At 37.4% G+C, this 26,092-nt stretch overlaps 1 protein-coding gene across 1 annotated transcript in view; it reads right to left on the reverse strand.

Moving 5' to 3' along the window:
* The window catches only part of LOC122811338 (scavenger receptor cysteine-rich type 1 protein M130-like), a 513,363-nt gene extending 488,403 nt beyond the window's left edge, over positions 1 to 24,960 (reverse strand). The window contains exon 1 of the mRNA XM_044083110.1: positions 24,679 to 24,960. Within this exon, the coding sequence (XP_043939045.1) occupies positions 24,679 to 24,739 (61 nt within the window). The 5' untranslated portion in view covers positions 24,740 to 24,960. The remainder of the gene's footprint in view (positions 1 to 24,678) is intronic.
* Between the last annotated feature and the right edge of the window lie 1,132 nt (positions 24,961 to 26,092).

A 26,092-nucleotide genomic window follows, 5' to 3' on the forward strand; every position in this document is an offset into this window, starting at 1 on the left:
AGGCCTGGGGAGAAAGGATCCAGTGTATAAACAGTAAGAGTGACAGTAACATCTGAATAGCAATAATATACTATATTCTTTACAGCACTTTCAAAAGGAGGAAAACTGCATTCATTTGATAAAGTATACAGCCAGCCATATTGTTATTTTCAACAAAAAGCAATATGTCTCACAACAGGTATAAGTGGCGAGAGAGCTAGAGAAACAGAAGGCCAGGTGTTTGAAGGTGAAAAAAAAAAAAAAAAAAAAAAAAGAGTGCAACAAAAGAGGAGGGGAGACAAGTTATGGTATAGGTACGAGGAGGACATGGAGGGAGCTGAGCAGAAATGAAGAGGAGGAGGAGGAGTGGTGTGTTAATCTGGTGCAGTACAACTGCAGAACATGCGACTTTAGCTGTAGTTTAAAAAACTTTAGTGACCAGTCCTGTCTTACTGTTAGGGGGAATGGACGTCCGGGTTAATATTTGATGACAGCAGAAGGAACAGCCTGCAACATTATTAGGTTCTGAAATATGTAAGAGCCCACCCCCCCCAAAGACAGCAAGCTTCTGGGTGGGTTGTGTGATTGTATAAGGTCAGCTGGAGGGGGCAATCATTTGGTTTGTTTATTAGATTGTGGATAATAGGGAGTTCGGACTATGCAAGCTGGTAAGGTAGTTCAAGCCACTAGAGGTGTCGGAGGGCCAAACAATGATGTGCTCTACAGGAGAGCGTGCCTGCAAGTTGTGGAACCTTGTTGTAGCACTACTCAAGTTTGGGAGGGGGGGGGACAGGACTGCTGCCAATTAGAGGACAGTAGGTAGTAGAACAGTAGCAATACGACATCTGTCAGTGTTAGATAGCTGGCATCTTGCCTTATTGAGAGCACTTAATTTTTGGAGTATGTTTCTCTATGTTAAATGTAGAAGTCACTTAAGGTGTTCACCTATGAAAACTAGCAGTTTGGTTTGTGAGAAGTTCTATTTTAGCATTGTTGAAAGAGGTTATAGTGAAGGATGCCATATGTATTAGTAATATGCTTAGTGCATTTAAGGCTTGAAAAGGGTCAACACATTTATTCTATTTCACACTGCATAAAATCTGTACGAATTGCAGAAGCTTTCTAACCTTGTATCGTCATGAAATATGCGCAGCTATAATCTTCGCTTACGCTTTGGAAATTTACAGGAAAGCAGATGATCTCTGCTGGTGTCAGGAAAATAATGAATAGATGTATGAGACCTAGACAAGGAGTTCCGCTTGTGCTGTGAGAAAATACACAGTTGCAGGAGGTATAGATAACCCGAACAAAGACTGCTTGAAAATATGAACTGCAATCAGCACTTGCTTATGTCTGAGCTAGAAAAGTACCTGAAATGTAACATGTATTAGAACTACACAATAGAAGCTTGTAACGGGCTAGAGCCTACCAAGGCCAGGTTGTTTTTCATAAATCCAGTCATGTCAGCAGAAAATCTGAGTAACATCTGCTGTAGAACAATACTGAAAGTTGTGTTTAAGTCAACCACAGAAGGCAATGCCTTGTAGAACAGTATAAGAATAGCATACTTTCTGTTAGTAGTTGGGCAAAATCCTGTATTTGCATGTTTTTGTCTCCTTGCAGCAAGTTATTAAATGTGCCTTATCTAAACCTTACGTGTATTGGTCTTTGAAGTTTTTTCCTTTGACAGATTGGTCCTTCTAGCCGGAGACCCTCACTTCGCCTTGGATCAGACAGGCCAGGTGGCTTGAAACCGTATGGGGAAGAAACTACATTGGTTCTTCTTATTTTAAAAAGCAGAAACATCGGTTCTTCTTATTTTGAAAAGCCCTCCGACTGAACTGTCGTACAAAAGAGGCCAGCCACTTTCTGATCTGCGACTGAAGAACGGGTTTTTCATGAACCAGGTGATCAATCATGAAGGCTCAGCTAAGGTGAATCTACTTTTTTTTCTGTTTTAGATCAGGGACTAGATTTGTATTGTTTTTGTCAGGACTGTATTTTTACAAGTCAGGGACAGAAAAGATTACTGTCTTGTCAAAGATCAGGGAAACAGAGTAGGTAGGCAGTCATTCTGAAGAGACTATAACAAAATCCGTGGTACCACATTAAAAATAAAACAAGCAAAAGGGTGAACGCTGACACCACACTATGTAGCTTGAGAAACTGAAGACAATGAAGCAAACTCGTGCAAACCAGCAGGACAAAAGTAAAACCACTTTTAATAACAGTTGAGCGCTTTCACCTGTTACAATACAGGCTTCCTCAGAACAAAAAACCATTCTGAATTGCAGCCCTTAAATAGATGTTTTGGCTCCAAAAATTTTAAAGCAACATACTCCACTAAAACTTTCTGCATAAACAATAAACAAAAACATTCCAAAATGAATAGGTAACAGAAATAAACAATTATATTATAAATACATATGTATCCTATAAAATGTAATACACACATTCCTCTGAAATTCATATTTGTTAAAAACATATGTTTCTATAAAAGCACTGACTCAACTATTTATAAACACTTTGACACTAGTGTATTTTGTATAGCAGAGGTTTAATAGACAGTGATTCATTCAAACCTGGGGGTGAGGCAGCATCAGTAAAAATTTGCCACCACATTTCTCTAAGACAGCCAACTCTTATAGTCTCCCCCCATAGGGTCTATTTGAATAAGGTCAATAATACTAAAAGTGAATTTGTGTTCAGAACCCTCTTGTTTTATGTGCTTATATAGGGCATTCTTCTCATCTCTCTTGTTAATAGAGTAAAAATGACCGCATATTCTTTTGTTCAGCTGTCTCTCGGTCTTCCCAATGTAGAAAGCGGGACAAGCTGAACATAGAGCGATATATATGACAAGTTTAGTAGTACAATACCCTGCCTTGACTCAAATAGAAGTGTTGGTAGTGTTACCTAACCTAGTGCCTTGACTGTTGTTAATAGCAAAGCACCAGTTGCATCTACCACACTTCTGTGTAGATTTAGAAGTGTTAGAAGTCAGAAACATCGTATTTTCTAACAACCTTTTCAAGTTCATACCCATTTTATTTACAAAGTGGGGTTTATCCCCTAAAATGTTGGATATAGAAGCATCCGCCGTAATAAACCAACTTTTGTTAACCAATTGCCTCATCTTATAACTACAAGGACCATATTCGATTACACAAGCTTTATTTAAATCACTACGACCAACTCTAGCAAGGGTAACAACATTATTACCTTGAGAATTTATTCCTAACAAAAGGTGTGTACCTAGAACCCCAGCCTTGAGTAACCTGCTTACTTACATTTTGCATCATACCAAGGTCATAACCTCTATCACTGAACATAGCCGTAATATACTCAACTTCAGCTATCATATCTATGTAGTCTGAAGTCATTCTAACTGCTCTAATCAACTGTCCCTCGTAGATGTTCCTTAAAAGACTTTTTGGATGATTACTAGAATATTCAAGATAGTTGTTAGAAAAAGTGGGTTTCCTGTATATTCTAGATTTAAACCCACAATTAGCCAGGGAGACGAGGGTGTCAAGGTATGCCAGACCATCATGACTGAATGCGTGTGTAAATTTCAAATAAGAACTACTGGTGTTAATATATTCTATAAATTCAGTCAATGTCTCAGTGTCACCATCCCATAATATATATATATATCGTCAAGGTAACGAGTATAATATTTGATGTGAAGATAGAAGTCACTAGTGAACACTACAGACTCCTCCCAGTCGAGCATGACCATATTAGCAAAAATGGGGGCACACGTAGCACCCATAGCTACACCCTTAGTTTGTTTAAAAATCTCTCCTTCAAAAAAAAGATAAAGTTGTTGTCCAATACCATACTCATCATATCTGTAATCAACCATATCTTATCCCAATCCAACCCTGCATATTTAGTAATACTACGATTAAATGCTTCTAACCCCTCACTTTTGGGGATGCAGGAGAAAAGGTCTAGGACATCAATAGTTACATATAACAAATCTTTTTATACAAGTGTGTAGGAAAATAAGCTAAAAAATACCAAGAATCCTTGGCAAGATGAAATACCTTTTCGTACACATGTTTCAAAGTATGGTCGATGACCACACCCAAAGAAAATGTTTTAGATCTGCTGCCAGACACAATTGGTCTAAAAGGCGGGTCAGACACATTCTTATGAACTTTGGGGATGCCAACTAACTTGGCTAACACAGGAAATTCCACTTTGACAAAATTGTAAGTATCCAAACTAATTTGCCTGTCTATAAGAAAGTCCTCGAGATGACAGTCAATTTTTCTATAGGCTATATTAAGTTCATTGACAGATATGATCTCATAACTGTCCATAGAATGTCAAATGTCATGAAGTTTAGAGGTGTATGTAAGTTGATCAAAAAGAACTAAACCCCCACCCTTGTCAGGTTTCATCACCATTATTGATCTATTCTTCCTCAACATTTGTAGGGTGTCCTGTTCTTCTCTAGATAAATTATGTTCCATTCTCCTAAACTTATTATTGTTGTTAAGCTCATAAATCTGCTTAACAATACATCTTTCAAATAAACCAATCGTTGGATGGCATGGGGGTATAAAGGTACTTTTCTTTTTCAAGATTTTACAGTCATTATTAGAGCCAGTAACATTATTAATGGGATTATTAAACATTACTGCCAAGTTTAATTTCCTAGTATATAATTTAACTTGACAAATATTATCAACCACATCAAATTTAGTAGTTGGTATGAATTTCAAGCCCTTAGAAAGTAAATTAAAATAAGAAATATCGAGCTTAACATCTGTATAGTTAAAAATGTTAAAGCTATTGTACCTGTAAGTCACACCATCTGTGGAAGAAATCTCACAGTACTTTGTGGTATTATGTACGTCATGTTTAGTAGCAGTTTGCTGTGCAGTCTGCAAATCTACATTAGTAACTAACTCTAGATTCATATTATTATTGGCTATTATTGATGGTGGGGTTTCTTCCAATCCCCCCCCCCCATTTCCAATCCCTTCTTCTGTCTTGACCTCTGCCCTTGAAAAAATGGGAATTACTTTGAGCCTGAGAATTATATTCATTATCTGGGGGGACCTGCTGTTCATTGTAAAAATTATCGACAGTTTTAAACTGTCCATCTTTCCACCCATATATAGCCCCTCTCTCATACTGCTGAATATCCCTAGTAAGTTTAGAATGTTTCCTTTCTAGAGATTGTTTTATATTTAAATCAGCTGTAACAAATTGTTTATTATATAACCTTTCCCATTGTTCAAATAATAAATCACTTAAAATGTTTTCATTCAGTTTTTCTGTTTCATTGATTAGTCTAATTTCTCATCATTGCATTTAATTAACAGCTTCATAAACTTAATGCCACATTTATCAAAAAACAAGTTAAATTCTTTTTTTGTGTTGTCATTCACATCTATGCCGATAGGAAATTTTAAAAAATCTCAAGCCTTTAGGAATGACATTGATGTTCAAACACTTAGATAAATATGCATTTTCTAACTTCAATGTATGATGCCCACTACAGGTACTTTGTATACAGATTTACTTTATAAGTGGCAGCAAATCAATTTAGAGACCAGTTTTAAATATATGGAGCTATTGAACAGCTATTTTCTGCCCACAGAAACTGCATTGAAAGAAAAAATACAGAAACAACAGTCAACTGTCTATGATATGTACCCTAAACATGTTGTTGATATATGTACAGATAGACTTTTAGATAATGTTTTTCTTTGAGAAAAAATTACTGCAACAGAAAAGGGACAAGATGGCAAGAGATATTGATGATTTTGCTAAAGGGAACGTCTTCACCTGGCCCAAGGTGGAGACTACTACACAAGGGTGGAAGAATGCCCAAGGGAATAATGTATTACAGAATAAACAAATGGTAATAAGAAATGAAGAATTGAATAGATTATATACTGCTAGTAGTGTATTTCAGAATGATAGTACTTCTGGTAATAAGGAAAAAGATAGCCAGACTGAAAAGAAGAATAAAACCATAGTAACGACAGCCCTAGTACATCATGATGCTTGTCCGTCACCTATTAATAATATTCATAACACCTCAATTTTTGAGGAAGCAAATACACGGATAGATATCTGTGAACATGTGGAAAACACAAGTAACAATATAAGAGAAAAGGATATTGAGATCTTAGATACAGTCAGCACAGTTACAGTAAGAGGAGACAATAATAAACCTACCCCTTTCCATATTGCCAATCAATGGAGAGGGGGAGGAGGAACAAAGGGACGGTCTATAAGCAGGGGGAGACAGAGAAAGAGGCCAGCAGAGCAAATACAAGCTGGACCTACACTAAAGAAGATTTGGCAGGGGAACAAGAATCCCTAGTATGGAATATATCTATGAAAACACTAAACTAACGATGAACAATATGTATTGGAGAAAGGTCTGACGTTTATTCCATCTACTAAAAGTAATATTACTGATAACATAATTGATCTGAAGCTTTTTATACGTGATTTACAGATCAGAGTTGACTATAGTAATAAGATAGATATCCCTCACCCACTTAGGAAACAGAGTACATATATTCCCAATAACCATGCACTAATTGAAGCATATTCACAATTAGTTGAGCAAGAGTTATATGAAAATGAGATTAAGAACAAAAATAAGAGATGGACTGGTAATTTGAAACCGGACCAAAGGAAAGCCCTTACCTCCCTGAAACAAGATGAAACTATTATGATTAGACCAGCAGACAAAGGAGGGCCTGTCGTGATTATGGACATGGAATTTTACAAAAATCAGATGTACTTGATGCTGAGCGATTCCAATTTCTATGAGAGAATTACCACTAATAGAGTTAATAGAATAGTAGCTAATGTAGCCTATAAATTAATATGTTAGATGAAGGCAAGATTAATGAGGAATTATTTAAATATTGGATTGACCACCCTACCATTCCAACTATACAAGGGATCCCAAAAGTACATAAAGATGGAACATGTCCACCCATGCGACCTATAGTTGCTGGTAAGGGGTGGGTAACTGAACCCATATCAATATACTTGGAATCAATACTTAGACCTTTAGTAGATAAACATGAGTACATATTGAAGGATACCAGACAATTTTTAATAAAACTATATGAAAAAACATCTATACATTCTAATGGACAGAAAGGGCAGGATAGTATTTTGGTAACGTTTGATGTGCAATCTCTGTTCACCGTAATACCGAATAAAGATGGACTTTTGAGACTAGAAAGGAGACTAATTTTACTAGTAGAAAAAATATTATCTTTTATCAGTGTGCTATGTGAGTTAATGGAGATAGTTCTGACAAATAACATTTTCACATTTGATGGTACAATTTATATACAAAAGGATGGCGTAGCTATGGGCACTTCATGTGCCAATAGCTACGCCAACCTAATTATGGCTGATTGGGAGGATACTTTTCTTTTTCAGATGGTTGATTTTAAGAACAATGTAGTATGTTACACTCGTTTTGTTGACGACCTCTTCCTGATTTGGAAGGGCAGTGAAGATAAATTAAATGAGTTGTATATAAAAATGAATAATGAGACTAATTACCTGAATTTTACTATGGTTCAATCCAAAGAAGTCATACCATATTTAGATGTATATATAGAAAAATTAACAGATGGCTCTTTAAACACAGGGGTGTACAAGAAAAACTGCTACAGAAACAGTTTGCTCCATCGCAGTAGCATGCACCCTAAGCATATCTTCAGTAATATTTTAAAAAGTCAAGCGATGCGAGTGTCCAGATTGAACTCCAATGATGTAGGGTTTATGAGAGAGATAGAAGGATGGAAAGCTAAATTCCTCAATAGATCTTATACTAAGGAAGAAATTGAGAATAGTTTCAAAGATATAGGCTCACTTAGAAAGGATAGAGCCCACCCCTATTTTGCTGAACAAAATGATAATTTAGAAGGTCCTGGTGTTGATGAAGTTTACTCTGTGAGTAACATCAGGATTCCTATACACTACACACAGGATGCTTATAGCATCAAAAGTATTTATAGAAAATACTGGGATATTCTTTTGACAGACCCCAACATATCTAAATTACTGGGTGAAGTCCCTACGTTCACTTATAAAAATAAATCTAATCTCCACAGAATGCTATGTGGTCCAAATAGAGTTGAAAGGACCATGCCAGCTGACACTAGTAATATCACAAAAAAATGTAATCAATGTAAGTACATTAAAGAATCCAATACATTTATACATCCAGTGACAGGACAGGAATTCTTATTTACAGCCCAAGCGACTTGTGACTCTGAACATGTCGTGTACCTAGCCACTTGCCAGTCCTGTCCTGCATTTTATGTAGGAAAGACGGATTGTAAACTGAAGGAGAGGATAAGAGAACATGTGTATAAGATTAGGGTGTCATGTGCATCCAACGCCCTATCAAAACATGTACAGAATACAACAGTTGAACATAGTTTTATGTTCCAAGTTATTCATGTGAATAAACCTGGAATTAGGAGAGGTGATATATTTAACCGCACTGAACAGATAGAAGTGAAATGGATTATTAGATTAAGGGCAGATCGCAGTCCTGGCATAAATGATAGAATATCAATTAAATAGGAAGCTTAAAGGTAGACGTTGATTTTATCCAGTTATTTATTTGAAACATAACTTTGCAATTATATATTTTTTATACATTTTTTATACCTTTACTAATAGTCCCTTACCTAATATAAGTAGAATTATAATTAGGCCAACTTAATTGTGGGAGATTATATGTATTATACATATTTCATGATTTTTGTGATATTTTTATTACTTCTATATGTGATGTTTAGAATCGTATGGCATGTATATGTAACTGTTCATATTCTCTATGTACCCATGTGAAGGTGATCATAATATACACACGAACTATTGTTCCTGTACATTTTTTATATATTAATATATTTATATATCAATACATTTATTCAATTTCTATATTAAATGTTTTTATTACATATTTTTATTAACATTATTTTAAATAATTTATATTAAAAGTCTTTTTAATATTTATTAAATAATATATTTCATGGATTTTATGAAATATATTTATAATCAAGAATCCATTATATGTATATATTTATTTTTAAGCAAGAATAAGTTACATTTTATTTAATTCAGAAATGGCATAGCTGTAGCACTAGGGCATACAAGCATACTCTACTGCACCTTACAGAGGTTTAAATAAGATATGAATAACATTTTAAACATTAATTCTAAGTAAACTCCTGTATGAATTGTGCATATAAATATGAAATAGAATGAAAACTGTATATTTGCACATTTATTATATAACTTTCATATAAGAAAAACTTTATGACTTTATGACCGTGTACCTTTATTAATAACAGGATATGACATATGTAAAGTTGTAACACATTCTTTATAAATATAAGTGTATGTTTGTTTGAATTTTAACGGCCTGATGAAGACCTAGTTGAAAGCGCTTGCCGAGTTTGCTATAATAATTGGTTATAACATTGTCCGTTGAACGCTTGGATCATTTTTGATGTATTTGACAAGTTATTGTTCTACGGAACTGGTTACTGACTTTTGACTCTACGTAACACCAGCACTGGTGTATCTGTAAGGAATACCTTTATGTTCGTATTTTATGGTCATTGAAGCTTGCGTGTATACCTCTCGCCCACTGTGCCATCATTTTTTCTTTGAATCGTTTATTCTGCTTATTTTGAGGGCACAAGAGTTTCTGTGAGCGCTACTTTATTTTACTTATTCAAATAGACCCTAGGGGGGAGACTATAAGAGTTGGCTGTCTTATAGAGAAATGTGGTGGCAAATTTTTACTGATGCTGCCTCACCCCCAGGTTTGAATGAATCACTGTCTATTAAACCTCTGCTATACAAAATACACTAGTGTCAAAGTGTTTATAAATAGTTGAGTCAGTGCTTTTATAGAAACATATGTTTTTAACAAATATGAATTTCAGAGGAATGTGTGTATTACATTTTATAGGATACATATGTATTTATAATATAATTGTTTATTTCTGTTACCTATTCATTTTGGAATGTTTTTGTTTATTGTTTATGCAGAAAGTTTTAGTGGAGTATGTTGCTTTAAAATTTTTGGAGCCAAAACATCTATTTAAGGGCTGCAGTTCAGAATGTTTTTTTGTTCGGAGGAAGGTGAAAGCGCTCAACTTATTAAAAGTGGTTTTACTTTGTCCTGCTGGTTTGCACGAGTTGCTTCATTGTTTTCAGTTTCTCAAGCTACATAGTGTGGTGTCAGCGTTCACCTTTTTGCTTGTTTTATAGTGTACATTAAAAATAAGGAGTTACGTAAAGATTAAAAAGGGTAGAATAAAATGGGTAATAATTGCACAAAAAGACCCCAAAATCCGCCGTTAACCGAAGACACAAAATACATGCAGTCACAGCGTGCTGATATTAAACACTACTCAAGGTGGGTTAATAAGTATGAATCAGACGGTAAATTAGAAAAATCCTCGCTTGTCAAACAGCTTAAAACCGATTCTAAAAGGTAGTATAAAAAAGCAGCGCCAGTTAGGAAATCCTCAGGCACACAGGTGGATTGAGGAGGTAAACCATAGGGAACAAAAGAATAATAAATCAAAAGCAATGTTTTTAGATAAGGAGGACAATAACTTGGTAATAGCATAGGTCCCTCCACCTCCTTTACTAGAATATGAAGCATGTGAACAGGTTAGGTTAGTCCACCCCCGCGATATCCTGCTGTCACTGAAAATAGAGACATTACGAAAGCAAAACCATTTATTAGAGATCCCATTGAGACCAGGTCTCAAACACGGGCAGGTAACTCAAAAAGGGACATGGAATTATATCAAATGGGTATGAATTCACGATCTATGAGTGAAGAAGAAATATGCCCACTTATAGTCTAATCCTTAGGCAGGACAAGAAGGTCAGGAACCAACTATTCTAGTGTATAGACCCTGGACTCCTGAAGATATCCGGAAAGCCACTGGGGGAATTTCCCATCCCAAAGTTAATTTCAGAAAGTTCTTAGCCTCATTCCTTGTAAATCTTCCAAGTTATAATTTAAATGGAGAAGAGGTAAAAAAAGTAGTCAGACAAATTGTGGGACCAGATTGGCACATGATTAGTGGCAACTGGAATCCCCGCGACACTGCGCTCAGACCCCTCCCACATAGCGCAGAGCTAGACAACAGAGTGAAAGGTCTTACAGACCACATCTCTGAGAAATGGAAGCCTAGGGCAGACTGGACTTGCATTAATCAATGCATCCAACAAGAAGGTGAAACTATTGACAGATATTATGCCAGACTGTTAGAATGTTTTAATAACCATTGTGGAATGCAGGTTCCTGAAGATCAGACACAAGATTCCCCATATGAGCAGCAGTTGAAGAATGCATTTTTGAAAGGCAGCATTGCACCCATAAGCAGTTTTATTACAAAGCACATGGTAGATCATCGTACAAGCAGGCTACAGTCATTATTTGAATATGCTAGGCATGCCGAAAGGCATTTTTAATAGCAAAAAGAAAGCCCAAGTATTTTCTGTAGAAGATGGAGCAGAAGATTATGTAGTACAGTCCGGGGAAAAGAGCAAGAGAAATGCCCAGGGAAACAATCTGATCAGCGATCAGAGGACTTTGAAGGGCGAAAGAAAAGGGGTGAAATGTTTTAAATGCGGTAAAAAGGGACACTTGGCAAGTGATTGCAAGAAAAACAAGAAGGCAACCCCGGAAGACAAGGAGGGTGAGGACTGACTATATGATAGTCAAGAATCACTAGAAGGGGATAGCGGAGAAAGGACAAATGAGAATGTGACAGAAGGAGTAAAGGAAGTACAGGAAGTTACGGATAGTGAAGAAAATGAAATATTGGATTTAGCTTTATTGAGCTTAGAGCTCTATTTAGCAGACACAAAACCAGAAGTTACACTCTTGGTGGAAGGGAGGGAAGTCAAATTCTTGTGTGACTCGGGGGCATCACGGACCCTGATACATCCCTCCAAACTGCCAGAGAATTCAGAGTCACCTGATTACATACTAGTGAAAGCAGCTAATGGACAACTGTATCGGGAGCCCCTCTCCCATAATATTGCAATAACTGATCCTGTTTCAGGATTGACCCAGAGAAGCAAAATTGTTGTTTCCGCAAAATGCCCAGTAAACCTATTGGGCAGAGACCTTATGCAGCTATTTGGTATAGCAGTAGTTCCGACTATGCAGGGTATGGAAGCACACAGACAAATTGATACCTTTGCAGTGCAATCGGAGGGTGAAATGTTCTATTGGTACAGTCAGGACTTTGTTACGACTGGTCCAGGGGCAGTGACCGAAGAGTTGATGAATGTAGCCATCAGCAAGTTCCCCTCCCTTGACATTGATAAACAACATTTGTTGCACTGTACTCTGTATTATTGTAACACACCAGGACCTGACAAGGAATATGAGCAAGAATTGTTTAGAAATCGTGCAAACAGATTGATATTACGTAATCTGTACTGGGGCATGGAAGGGAACAGTGTAGCCAGCTGTTCATTGCCCCAGGAGTTCTTTGCACTCTATAAATCTAATCGATTACCACATGTTAGCTTAACTAAGGACAAGAATGTAAAATGGGTAGACTTAGTAGAAAAAGTCACGAGATGGGAAAAGCAGACAGAGTTAGAACTGTCAGAACAGGGAATACAAATGCAGAAGTTGAATTGGATAACTCAGAGCCACCCAGCCGAGCACTTGCAGTCTAGCAAGGACAGCTGATTAGCACTCCTATTAAAGGAGGAAGAGAATGCCTTACAGAATATACCAGAAACTCTTTGGTCAACAGGAAAGTCAGATGTAGGACTTATTCGTACAGCAGGACCAGTTACTATCACGCCAAAGTCAGCATTTAGACCACAGAAAAGACAGTATCCCCTAAGAAAAGATGCAGAGGTAGGAATCAAACCTATTATAGCAGCTTTGCTTAAGGAAGGGGTGCTGGTGGAATCTCCTGATTCACCATGTAACACACCCTTATTTCCTGCTAAGAAAGCGAATGGAGAATGGCGTATGGTCCAAGAATTACAAGCTGTAAATGATGCAGTAATACCAAGGGCACCTACAGTGCCAGACCCACACACCCTGTTAAATGACTTAAAACCTCAACAGAAATATTTTTCTGTGGTAGATATCAGCAATGCATTCTTTTCGATACCGATACACCCTGACAGCCAATATTGGTTTGCATTCACATTTCAGGGGAAAAGGTATACATATACGCGACTACCACAGGGACATTGTGAAAGTCCAACGACATTCTCACAAGAAATGGCAAGCAATTTGGCGGGATTTACCCCACCAAGAGGCAGTCAGATTTTACTTTATGCTGATGATATCCTGCTGGTGGCCCCCACCCAGCAAGATTGCAAAGAAGATACCATAGCGCTATTACAATTTTTAGCCACTGAAGGACATAAAGTAAACAAAAATAAACTGCAGCTTTGGAAAAAAAAAAAAAAAAAAAAGTTAAATACCTAGGATATGTAATATCCAAAGAGGGTAGGACATTAGATGAGGACAGAAAAATAGCGATTTTGCAAGCACCAAAACCCACTACTAAGAAGGAAATTATGTCCTTTCTGGGTACGACTAATTTTTGCAGGAGCTGGATTCCAAACAATGCTTTGGAAACTGCACCGCTGACTAACCGGATATATAAAAAGCCTATGGCAGCACAGGATTTGTTACAATGGACACCAGAAGCAGAATCTGCTTTCTGCAAACTGAAACAGTTAATAGCGTCCTCAGTTTTAGGATTACCAAACTATCAAACATTTTTTCCAAACTGCAGATTGTAAGCAAGGATATAGGACGTCAGTGTTAACACAACAGCAAGAGGACAAGCAACGCCCTATTGCTTATTATTCATCACAACTAGACCCAGTGGCACGGTCTTTACCCCACTGTGTACAAGCAGTAGTTGCAGCTGCAATGGCAGTACAGGCTTCAACCTCAGTAGTTTTATTCCACCCTCTCACTTTGAGAGTGCCTCATGCAGTCGCGATTATTTTACTGCAAGAGAAGGTAGCATATCTTTCCCCTGCTAGGCATCTTTCCTGTATGACTATATTGTTGAGCCAACCTCATATGACAATTGAACGATGCATGACTTTGAACCCTTCTACCTTGCTCCCAACCCCTGCAGATGGTGCACCACACAGCTGCCTGCAAGCAAAAGACACTGCCTAGAAAAGATCTCACGGATGTTCCCTTGGATGATGCCGAGGTAACATACTATGTGGATGGCTCATGCAAAAGGGGTCCTGCAGGACAGAACCTAGTAGGATATGCAGTAGTTTCTGATACTGAGATTATAGAAGCGAAACCTTTACCACACAATTTATCTAAACAGGCAGCAGAATTGATTGCCTTGACACAGGCATGTACCTTAACAAAGGGTAAATGTGTGAACATTTTTACTGATAGCCAGTACGCTTTTTCTACTGTACATGTTTTTGCACAACAGTGGAAAAATCTAGGAATGATAATATCTACTGGCAAACCAATCAATCATGCATAGTTTATTTTAGATCTATTAGAATCTATTCGGTTACCTCAGAAAGTAGCCATTTGTAAATGCACAGCTCATACCAAGCAACAGGATAGAATTTCAAAAGGTAATGCAAGAGCTGATACAGCTGCAAAACAGGCAGCTTCAGAAGTATTTCTTTTGAATGAGGAATTACAACCCTCTGAGATTTTAGACTTAGAAATGTTAAAGACAATCCAGACACTTACTACGCAGGCTGAAAAACAAAGATGGGTAAGACGAGGAGCAATTCTCGAAAAGGGGCTGTACATCTCTAAAGAAGGGAAACCTATATTACCATCTAATTTGTTTAGATATGCAGCTTTGCTGAGCCATTGGCAATGCCACGTCTCAACAGGGGGGATGGTACAGCTGGTGAACAGAGTGTTCATGACATATGGATTCTTAAACTATTCTAAACAATTTTGTTTAATGTGCCACGTTTATAACAAACATCATGCACAAGGGGCGTTACAGCCCAAGCAAGGGAGTTTCCCTACACCACTACCATATCCGTTTCATACTATCTGTATGGATTTCATAGAATTGAACAAATGTGAAAATAAGAAGTATTGTCTTGTCATTATAGATATGTTTTCCAGATGGGTGGAAGCCTTTCAGACTAAAAATCCAGATGCAGCAACCATAGTGAAAATCCTCATTAAAGAAATCATCCCTAGATTCGGCATTCCGGAAAGGATCTATAGTGACAACGGTACACACTTTGTAAACCAAACAATACAACAGTTAAGTAAGCATTTTGGTATTTCTTTAAAGAATCATTGTGCATATCATCCGCAATCTGCAGGGTTAGTTGAGAGGCATAATGGGATTTTAAAGAGTAAGCTAAGAAAGTTAATAGAGGAAACAAAGAAAAATTGGGTGTACTGTCTCTGCCCCTGGCACTGTTGAGCATGATAACTGTTCCGAATGCAAAAGGACCGACTCCTTTTGAGAAACTATTTGAAAGGGCTTATTACATACCTCAGTGGAAACTTCTCATGCCCACAGACCAGGAAGCAGACTGTACACTAGCAGAGTATATGAGAAATTTGTTGAATTCTAAACATCTGTTGCAGTCAAATTCTGTTTCAGATAAATCAGACCATCAGAAGTGGCAGCGGATCCGGGAACCTGGGTCTGGGTGATCAGAAGTGGCAGCGGATCCGGGAACCTGGGTCTGGGTGAAGACAATAAAGAAAAAGAACTGGATGTCACCAAAGTGGGAAGGTCCATATCAAGTGCTTCTGTCGACACCCACTGCAGTCAAGATCACAGAGCGCGCCTCGTGGATTCACCTGACGCACTGCAAACTAGTTAAGAACTTTGAACTGGACAAAAATCTTGTCACATGTCAAAAGCAAAATGACAGAATCCAGGAAAAACAGGAATGCAGAACAACCATTTCCTCAGAAGTATTGCATAATCATCCTGTTAACTGTACTAGTGACAATCTTTTTGTTGTGGTCATTCCTTTTTCCAGCCACACAAACTGAACTGAATAAACGTGAAGCGTTACTCAGACTGGCACCCAAACTTCAACACTTACCAGGCAATTAAATATGTGTATGCTGAGACTTTCAATGTTTCGAATTGCTGGATTTGCACAGCTTTGCAGACAGCATATGGGGGTTATTAATGACTGTAGTCACCCTAGGGGTCAATGGGACCTGGGAAAACTTGATTTATAATACCTCAACCGTTACATCACAAGATAAAATAGCACTGCACTTGTCTATTCCACAAAAGGGAACTGTGCGTTTTTATAAAAATTATACTGTTCAGGTGGGTTGGAGCAATTGCAATGTGACTGTTCCTTATAAATGTTACACTAAAGCTAACAATGCAGGTTCTTATTGTAATACAAACTAGGATTCATTTCTTGAAATGATGCAAAAAACAATTGAAGTAAAACATAATTCTGTTCTCTATAAACAACTGTCTATAATTGATAGAAAAATGTTTCATGCAGGACAAGTGTATATTCATAGTAAAGTTACTACTAAAGTAGAGGATTGTTATTTTGCATGTGGCAAAAATGCATACAAGTGGTTACCTGAGAATTGGTACGGCAGTTGTTTTTTGGGCTACCTGGTTCCGGCCATATGACACACTGCAGTTTTGCCTCGAGGAAAAATTCGGAATGTCCGAGAGGTTGACAAGAAACCCGTCAAGAAACCTGTAAATCCAGTGGGGCAAATCGATGCGCGCTGGAAAAACCATCATTCTATAGGCGATGGACTGACACACATGGACTTGAGTGATACTGTTATATCGTGGGCAGGCATATTACTAGCATATGGAGCAACAAAATCGATCTGGGAGCTGAGAAAACTGTCTAAACTTCTCGAAGTAATGAGTAATGCAACTTTTTCCACTCTCAAATTGGTGACTGATGAACTGAATGCCATGAGAACTGTAGTGCTTCTAAACCGCATGGCTCTCGACTTCACCCTAGCGGCAAGAGGTGGTACTTGTGCTTTAATCCAGGAGGAGTGCTGTTTATATATTCCTGACCATAAACACAAGATAGACAATCACCTTGAGGTAATTCAGCAAGTGTCGGCCATGACCAAACCAGGATCAAACCCACTGACGGACTTTTTCCAGAAATGGTTTGGGGGGGTGGGGTACTATCCTAATAAACATTCTAATTGCCATTTGTGTAGGAATGGTCCTACTGGGAGTATGTGTTTGCTGTGGCATCCCCTGCATGAAAAGACTGATTAAAGACTTTATAGACATGTCAGTTTCTGAAACCTCATATCAAAGTACTGAGTTTGAAGAACCGTTAATTGAAAATGCTTTCATAAGTTTAAATTGAATGACTCTCAACTGCAAATCCTAAGTGGGAAGAGGTTAGGAGAAGAAAAAACTGTTTATACTTATTTTGAAAGTAGAACAAAAGTATTAAAAGGGGGAAAATGTCAGAAAAATATGTATTAGTGTATGTATTGGTAATATGCTTAGTGCATTTAAGGCTTGAAAAGGGTTAACACATTATGCTTAGTGCATTTAAGGCTTGAAAAGGGTTAACACATTTATTCTATTTCACACTGCATAAAATCTGTACGAACTGCAGAAGCTTTCTAACCTTGTATTGTCATGAAATATGCGCAGCTATAATCTTTGCTTATGCTTTGGAAATTTACAGGAAAGCAGATCATTTCTGCTTGTGTCAGGAAAATAATGAAGAGATGTATAAGACCTAGACAAGGAGTTCAGCTTGTGCTGTGAGAAAATACACAGCTGCAGGAGCTATAGATAACCAGAACAAAGACTGCTTGAAAATATGAACTGCAATCAGCACTTGCTTATGTCTGAGCTAGAAAAGTACCTTGAAATGTAACACATGCATTAGAACTACACAATAGAAGCTTGTAACGGGGCTAGAGCCCACCAAGGCCAGGTTGTTTTTCTCAAAATGTTTTTCATAAATCCAGTCATGTCAGCAGAAACTCTGAGTAACATCTGCAGTAGAACAATAATGAAAGTTGTGCTTGATTACATCAACCACAGAAGGCAATGCCTTGTAGAACAGTATAATAATAGCATACTTTCTGTTAGTAGCTGGGCAAAATCCTGTACTTGCATGTTTTTGTCTCCTTGCAGCAAGTTATTAAATGTGCCTTATCTGAACCTTACGTGTATTGGTCTGTTTTTTTCCTTTGACAGATGCTTTCTTTATTGTAATATTGTGACTGAAGAGAATTAGCTTTGTTTTGTTAGGGTTTAGGAATAGCTGGGAGTAGTCAGCCAGTTTTCTGCAGAAATTAAGCATTCCTGGGTCAGTTTTTGTAAGAAATCAAAGTTGTTTGATGAGCAGATTATGGATTTATCTTGCGCACTGTATTAAGGCAGCATCATTACTGGCCAGATCAAGATCATTAACAAAGATGCTCACATGATAGGTCAAAGAGAAAGAATGAGATGTCAGTTAGCCATTTTACTGTCTAGTGTCTGTTAGACAGGTAACTAGAAAATCATAATTCAAGGCCTAGACTGGAGAGTTCAGTACAGGATGGCAGACTGTGTAGAAAGCTTTGGATATGTCATGAAAGAGCACAGATACAAGGTTTACCATCATCTTTCACTGTGTTAACAGTATTAGTGAAGTTAATGAGGGAGGCAGAGGTACTGTGGTGAGAGAAAACCATGCTGTGAAGGATAGGAGTGCGTTGTGTACAATACTGTCTAGGACCTGGGTCTGAATACACAAAGTATTTTTGCTAGGAGAGAAGATGGTCTATAACTGGCAAGTTTGGTAGAATGACTAGCTTTCTGGATGGGGAGGATGTAACTTTTTTAAAACAATAAAAAGGTACAGGACTGAAAGTGGTTTATTAGAAGTGAGACAAGGTAAGCTATGGCCGCTGCTACCATTTTTAGATATTCACCAAGTGGATTGTCTGGTGCTAGGGAAGTGGGTTTTAGTTTTTTTTATTACAGCAGTGGGGACTGGCTGGAGAGACACAGTATGGAGAGTTATTTAGAGTTTGTAATGTCATTATGGCATTTTTGTGTGTGGGTAGAGTAAAGAAGACACAGATTTAATAAAGTTAAGAGTTAAATTCATTAGCAATGTCAAATGATTAGATTTGAGTGTAGGTGAGGCTGTGTAGAATGGTCATGATTTAGAAGTAGATTACGGGAATCCAGAATAATTTGAGGTGCTGACCATTTTTTTATTTTGAAAGTTAATGTAATATATTTTTTGTCTAAGGTCGCACAGTATTTGTGCCATGGCATTTTAACTTATAGTTTTATTAACTGAAACCACATTAGATAATTTGCCTCACTTATGTAGTTATGTTACACTGCTAAGTGTGTTTTCGCACATGAAGGACAACACTGGATCGGATATATAAACAACACATTTAAAACTTCTGTTAAACCTACCCAAGTACATATTTCTCGGTATACATCTCACTTTGTATCGTCTTACTCCTCCACTGAAAACAAACCTTAACCCATCTGGATAACGAGAAAAAAAAAAAAAAACAGTAGTAAGAAACTAGAGGCAAGTCTCCACATTGGAAGCACTCCTAACAAGAGACAGATATTTGTGGCCCCCACAAAGATAAAACACATACCCACTTAAGATACTGCCAGTTTGTTGTAACACCAAGCCAGGAAGAAAAACTAACACAAAGAATGAAACTCCAGCTCCAAAGGCAACTAACAGACATTACAAAAAAAAAAAAAAACACACACCTTTCACACATACAGCTCCTTCCTCCAGCTTCAATACCAAGAAAACATCTTCCAAACAGCAATAAACAGAAATCCGATGTCACAGAGAACCAATAAAATAAAACTCATTTCCTTTTGGTTGAGCTTTGTTTAAGCATGGGTTTTAACAAAGCAGTCTCATTCAAACCAGGGTGTTTATCTGATCTAAACCATAAAATGCATTTATACTCAGTGTGCTCAGTAAAGGTGATAATATCACCTTCCCTTAGACTATATTTCATCACTTGTAATACCACAAACTTAAAATAGTGCCGATTTCATTCTTTCATAACATGTTAACCAGGAGCATTTTTCTCACATTTTCTTCTTATATCTGACCTATGCTGACAAAATCTCTCCCTTAATTTTCCGTTAGTTTTACCCATATAGAATGTACTGCAAGATACACAATACAATGTATATGACATTTTCACTATCACAATCCGCATAATCCTTTTTTGTTAAAGGATGTAAAAACATCTGTTCCCCATAAATAAATTTACAAAAACGGCACTTACGGGCACTGAAAAGTTACTTTCCTTTGACTAAACCTAGCTGTGCTTATATTATTTTGTTCTTTATAACATAATCTCTGTTTTAATGAACATTTTCTCGCATATCCAAAGGCTTTTCTGGGATCCGCTCACGTTTACTTGTACAACACACAGTAGGTGCCAGTGGTTACTTGTCCATTGCACGTGTATTGTATGTGCTGGAGTTTTCATTTTTTGTTCAGCGTGTTCTACTGCCCTTATTAAAGGATGTCTGGTGCTTCAAAGATGGAGAGGTCAAGGTCTCACACACACACACACACCCTGTCAAGTCTTAGTCTTGGCTCATTCATCTGTATGAATTTATACTTCATCCCCAGTGAAATATTCAGCCAGCTGGGAGTGGTGGTTCACCCAGTCACACAACCTTTTAAATCAGCAACTCGTTAGTGACGGTGATGCAGACTGGGTCAAAATGATGAAAGCTGTTATAGTTCAATTTGATCTCATTACTTTTTACCATTTAAAAAAAAAGGAGCAGAGACATATTCAAATGAAAGGGCTGCTGGTGATCTTACAATATGGAAGGCTGTACCCTAAAACTTTCAGAATCCCCAGACTACTCAACTTATATTCCATCTCCCCCTCATCTAAATCACAAGAATGAACTCCATTTGATTTCTCACCACTCCGTTAGCTTTTCCAGAATCAGCTACACAGACAGACAGGCAGACAGACCTCACCAGCAAATATGCCAGTACGAGTTTTGTTATAATTTAAAGTAGATAAGGATGTCAAAATGCTTTATATACAAGAATTAAACATATTGTACAAAGTTTACTAATGACACATTAGTGGAAATACTTTTACAAACAATGAGCTTAAGGAACAGAAAAAGTTGTGGAACCATGCCTGATTTACTGGGCAGTGTGTGCACGTGTGTGTACACATACATATACACACACACACATCATATTGATAGATAGATAGATAGATAGATAGATAGATAGATAGATAGAAAATGGGTCTACTTTGTTTTGTTGAATCTCATTTCGATGAATTTCATTTCACCCCGAACACATCACTTAAAACACATTTCACTGAACTGAACTTAGTATATATGGCACTTTACAGAGTACTGTAAGGCAAGTAAAAGGTATATGCCCTTTTCCCCACTGTAGTGCGATCCTGGAGTTAGTATATATAGTTGGGAGGGTGAGGGGCACAGCCCCCAACATTGAGGTGTGTGGTGGGCATAGCCCATTGTATTTTACAAAAATCTTCAAAACAATACATTTTAAATAATACACATGCATAGTTGCAACACCAATGATTAATTATCTCCAGAAGACAATACATGCTCAAACTAAGTGTGTGGGGGGGGCTACATAGCCCACACCCTACCAAACTATATATACTAACTTCAGGATCGTACTACAGTGGGGAAAGGGCATATACCCTTTACTTGCCTTACAGTACTCTACACAGTGCCATGTATACTAACTGCAGTTCAGTGAAATGAGATTCAGTAATTTGAGTTTTCAGTGAAGTGGTCAGGGTGAAATGAAATTCAGTGAAATGAGATTCAACGAAACAAAGTAGACCCCCACACAGACACACACACACACTTTACATTTGAAAAGTCTTATTTTACTATGGGCACCAGTATAAAGACGGACTTCTCAACATGGCCCACAGTTTTAAGTGTGCTATGTGCATGTGTCAGACCCAATACTGTTCTCTTTAATGGGCCAAGTCGTTAGCACTATACAATTTCAACTTTACTTTGGAAAATCAATGAAATGGTTCTGCTCTCTTGCTCAGGTAAACTGCACAGACCACATTCCTGGTTCGCAATCCAAGATGCAGTTAAGAAAAAAAATTGGCCGGATGAACATCAGAATTAAACAGCAAAAATGTCAAGATCTCAGCTTTTGTATGTGCAGTCCTTTTGTGTAAAAGCAAAAGTAAGTAAAAAAAAAAAAAGTAAGTAAAAGAGAGAGGGAGAAATGGTAACACTGTATTCTAGTTAATCTAGGCAAATATTGCAGAAAATATATTAATCTGGAGTTTGCCATCAAGGCAATGATTTTGGTGTTGATAAAAGCATTACAGCAATTTAATTTGCATCTGATAAATGGGGTACAGCACTGATCCCACAGCACCAAAATAGAATAGTCTGCATCCATGCAGAACCATGACCAGATTTCTGTAAAATAAACACCCATATGCCATCAGTAAAATGCAACACAGCACTGTATCTCCTAAACAGTCAGAAAAGTACAAAGAACAGTAGACAGTTTCTTCAATTAAAAACACACATTTTAACAGAGCAAATCAACACTGAAAAAGTAATGAAAGTGTACCCCCAAAAAATATTAAATCACCACCTATGACAACATGAGCACAGTAACAAAACAACCTTATGCAATACCCAGTTATATATATATATATATATATATATATATATATATATATATATATATATATATAGAGAGAGTGCCATTTTTCAAAACTTTTTATCTAATAGAACAACTCATCTGCAAAATGACTCCTAACTTTTTGCTGTTATAGTTAAAAAAAAATCTAGGTTGCATCTCTCTCAGCTTAAATCATTAGAATTGTATAGAGTATTGGTCTTTAAAAAAGAACAGAGGGCTTGAAAGAAGTGCCATTTTGTATTGTGCAACAACATTCTATAAACACTAAATCCTGTATAGTGTTTAACCTCTTAATTGCCCAGTCCTAATAAAAATCTGTGGTTTGCGGGCAAATCAGTGAAGACTATAAAGTCTCTAAATAATCATGAGTTTCAATGTTTATATCCTTCAGAAAATGCATGCTAACACAAATCTTGTTATTCTAGTAACTTTCTAAGTTTATAAGAACAAACACTTAAAATCCGTCACCATTTTGTCCGTATTTCTTGCCCAAGATATCTGTTTAAAGAGATTTAAGAAGGTTTAGTTTTTAGTTAATTTATTAACCAGGAAGTCTCCTGTGGTCATTTCTCCTCTATCAAGCAGGTATGAAAAATGTAAAGCAGCCAATCAGCCAACAGGGGGGGGGGGCGCCTGTGTCGCACCGGCAGGCAGACGCAGAAGGTATAAAATAAGTGCACGAAGTTATGCTGGACATCAGGCCGTGAACCATAGAAATGTACGGCGGAAACCTAAGCCAGTGTCATCATGCTGCACAGCTCCGCTGATTTATGCCCTCCCAAACTGTTGTAACTGTACTAGGAATATCCTAGCTACGTGTATACCACTAAAGTTTACTGATTTATTTCCACGGTGGAATAGATGAATCAGATACCAAGAATCGACAAGAAAAAGAAAGAAATGGGCTGTATGGCCACTGACTCACGACCTGAAAGCAAGGCTTTGTTTATCCCCTTTTATTATCAGTTAAAGATAATGAGATGACCGGTATAAAAAGCACGCTCAGAAAACACAATTTGTATTCATATGTTAAACAAGTATTGTTTAACTGCAGATAGAATTGTGAACTACAAAGATTAAGACGCAAATAGCCAAGAAATAAAGTGCCTGTGTTTATTTGAACGTTAGCATCAAACCAAAGATAAGTGATATTTTTCATAGAAATAAAAGAGGGCTGATTATAAATTTAGGTTTACGTATGTTTGAAGAATTCTCCTAAACAAACTGAATTTGCTAAGCTAATACGTGGGTTGCAAAAACTACTCAATGTAGACAGGAGACCCACAATCAAAGGTGTGCCTTTGTAGTAGAAGGGCTCTGCTTTGAGAATTCAACAGTTAGGTTACATATCACAAAGGAACAATGACACCTTTTCAGTTATCCTCACAAATTCGTAAACTAACCCGAAACTCCACAGCTGTTTATATTGTCCGCAATCCGGGGCGCACTTACATCTGCAGAAAAGGTTCACAGCCTGATATCCAGCACGCACGCTATTTAGTGTGGAGGAGGAAGGAAGACCCCCATATACATATACATACACACACACACACATGTGGGGTCTTCCCTCCCCCACACTAGAAGTTTAGCACTTAATCATGGGAACGAAGGGATCATTCGCTGCCTTCTCATTCATAACCAACCATGGCTCTCAACCTCTTATATCCAGAACCAGGGACAAAGCCAGACATTATCAAAATATTTATATTATACACTAAAGAAAAAAGGTGAAAAGAGTTAAAATAGTGGAAATTAACGTGCATTTTCTGAAGTAAAAGACGTCTAGTTTTAATGTGTTGCGGGAGCCACCACCTTTCTCCTACAACCGTCCGATTTAGGAGAACTTAAGAAGAACACAGCAAAATTTACAGTCAAGAACAGTTGATAAGTATATAACCAACCAGTTTCTAAGACCGCAACCGCACATAATGCAATTATGCACTTCATCCATTCTTTGACACGCACGCTTACCGGAAGTGCACAGGAACACCAACTTTAGCAGCACCTTTAATTTGGAGCCTCCCGGGTTCATAGTTTCAAGTGAAACGTGTAGCAGCTTGTTCGGGTTTTAAAACATTTAGTTTTAAGCTAAAAAATGGGATATTTGTAAGGGACTACACGAAATCCTTTCCTCACTCCCAGCCATTTTCTTAAGACGGCGGACTAGTGTATTTGGTGACGTCAAGCAGGTGCGCGCCCTCACCTGCTGCAGCCCTGACACAGGGGGTGGCAGGTGTATGCCCATCCTCCTTAATATCAGGTTCTGTAGTGTGGGCACACTTAGAAAGTGACTGACACCTCGCGTGACGTGAGCAAAACCCGTGGCAGGGTATTAAATCTCTTTGAGTATGCAGTGTACAATGGAATCACGTGCATATGTGTTTATTTTACAACTCCATAAACTACTACCGACTGTTTTTTTTTTTTTTTATTTAAATCAGGTAACCCAGAATGATTCACAAGAGCACGTTTTTCGCCACCAATACAATAAGTTATGCAGTAGTAAAACAGCACACAAAGTTTAGTTAGTGTTTGATTTATGTAGGATTGATAATGGTTACATACTTTCTTACCGGTACGTAAATATATTCTATTTTAGCCGTGCAAAGTAAGTGCTTTATTATTCACAGATAGTTTTTTCGTGCTATATTAACATTTTAAATATTTTTCCCAATAAACATCTTTATAAATATCACGTATGACATACGCAATTTTACATTTATATAAATGAAAAACAAACAACATTGACACCACTTCAGTTCCAAACATTATACATCACAGATACCACTGAAATAACTGTAGTTGCAAACATTGTGCATCACTTATAATGTGCCCAGTCATTGTCAGTTAAGCTTCATGTGGCTCATTCAAATCCTTCCTCTTAAACATATTCCTTCTCTGCATATATTGTTCCCACAATTTCCATTTTTCTATGTAGTGTGTTCCTTCTCTTTTCTAAAGATCCCAATTCCAGTTGTTTTATCTCTGTTATATTCATTACTTCGAACAAAGTTGGTCTAAACTTTGATTTCCATTTTCTAGCAATTGCTTTTTGGCAGCCACCATAATTAGACTCAGCAAGGCTTTACTATGTCTAGGCAAATCCGATTCTATACCATAGGTCAAAAACTCATCTCCCTAATCAATTAAGGGAGCTCACCCAGCATCTCTGAAAAGTTTCGCCAGGGAATCCTTAAAGTCAGCCAACTCACTACACTCCCAAAAATATGTTTCCAGCTTCCGGTTTTCTGCCTGTTACACCTCCAACATTTGCTATCCACCTGAGGAAAAATTCTTCAGAGTCTACTTGGGGTATAAAATAGGTATGGAAACACTTCCAGGCAAAGATCCTAAATCTTCCAGACGTTGTTGCATATTTGGAAGA

The sequence above is a fragment of the Protopterus annectens genome, chromosome 9.part0, assembly GCF_019279795.1.
Source record: "Protopterus annectens isolate FY-2018-M chromosome 9.part0, PAN1.0, whole genome shotgun sequence".
NCBI classification, from domain to species: Eukaryota; Metazoa; Chordata; order Ceratodontiformes; family Protopteridae; genus Protopterus; species Protopterus annectens.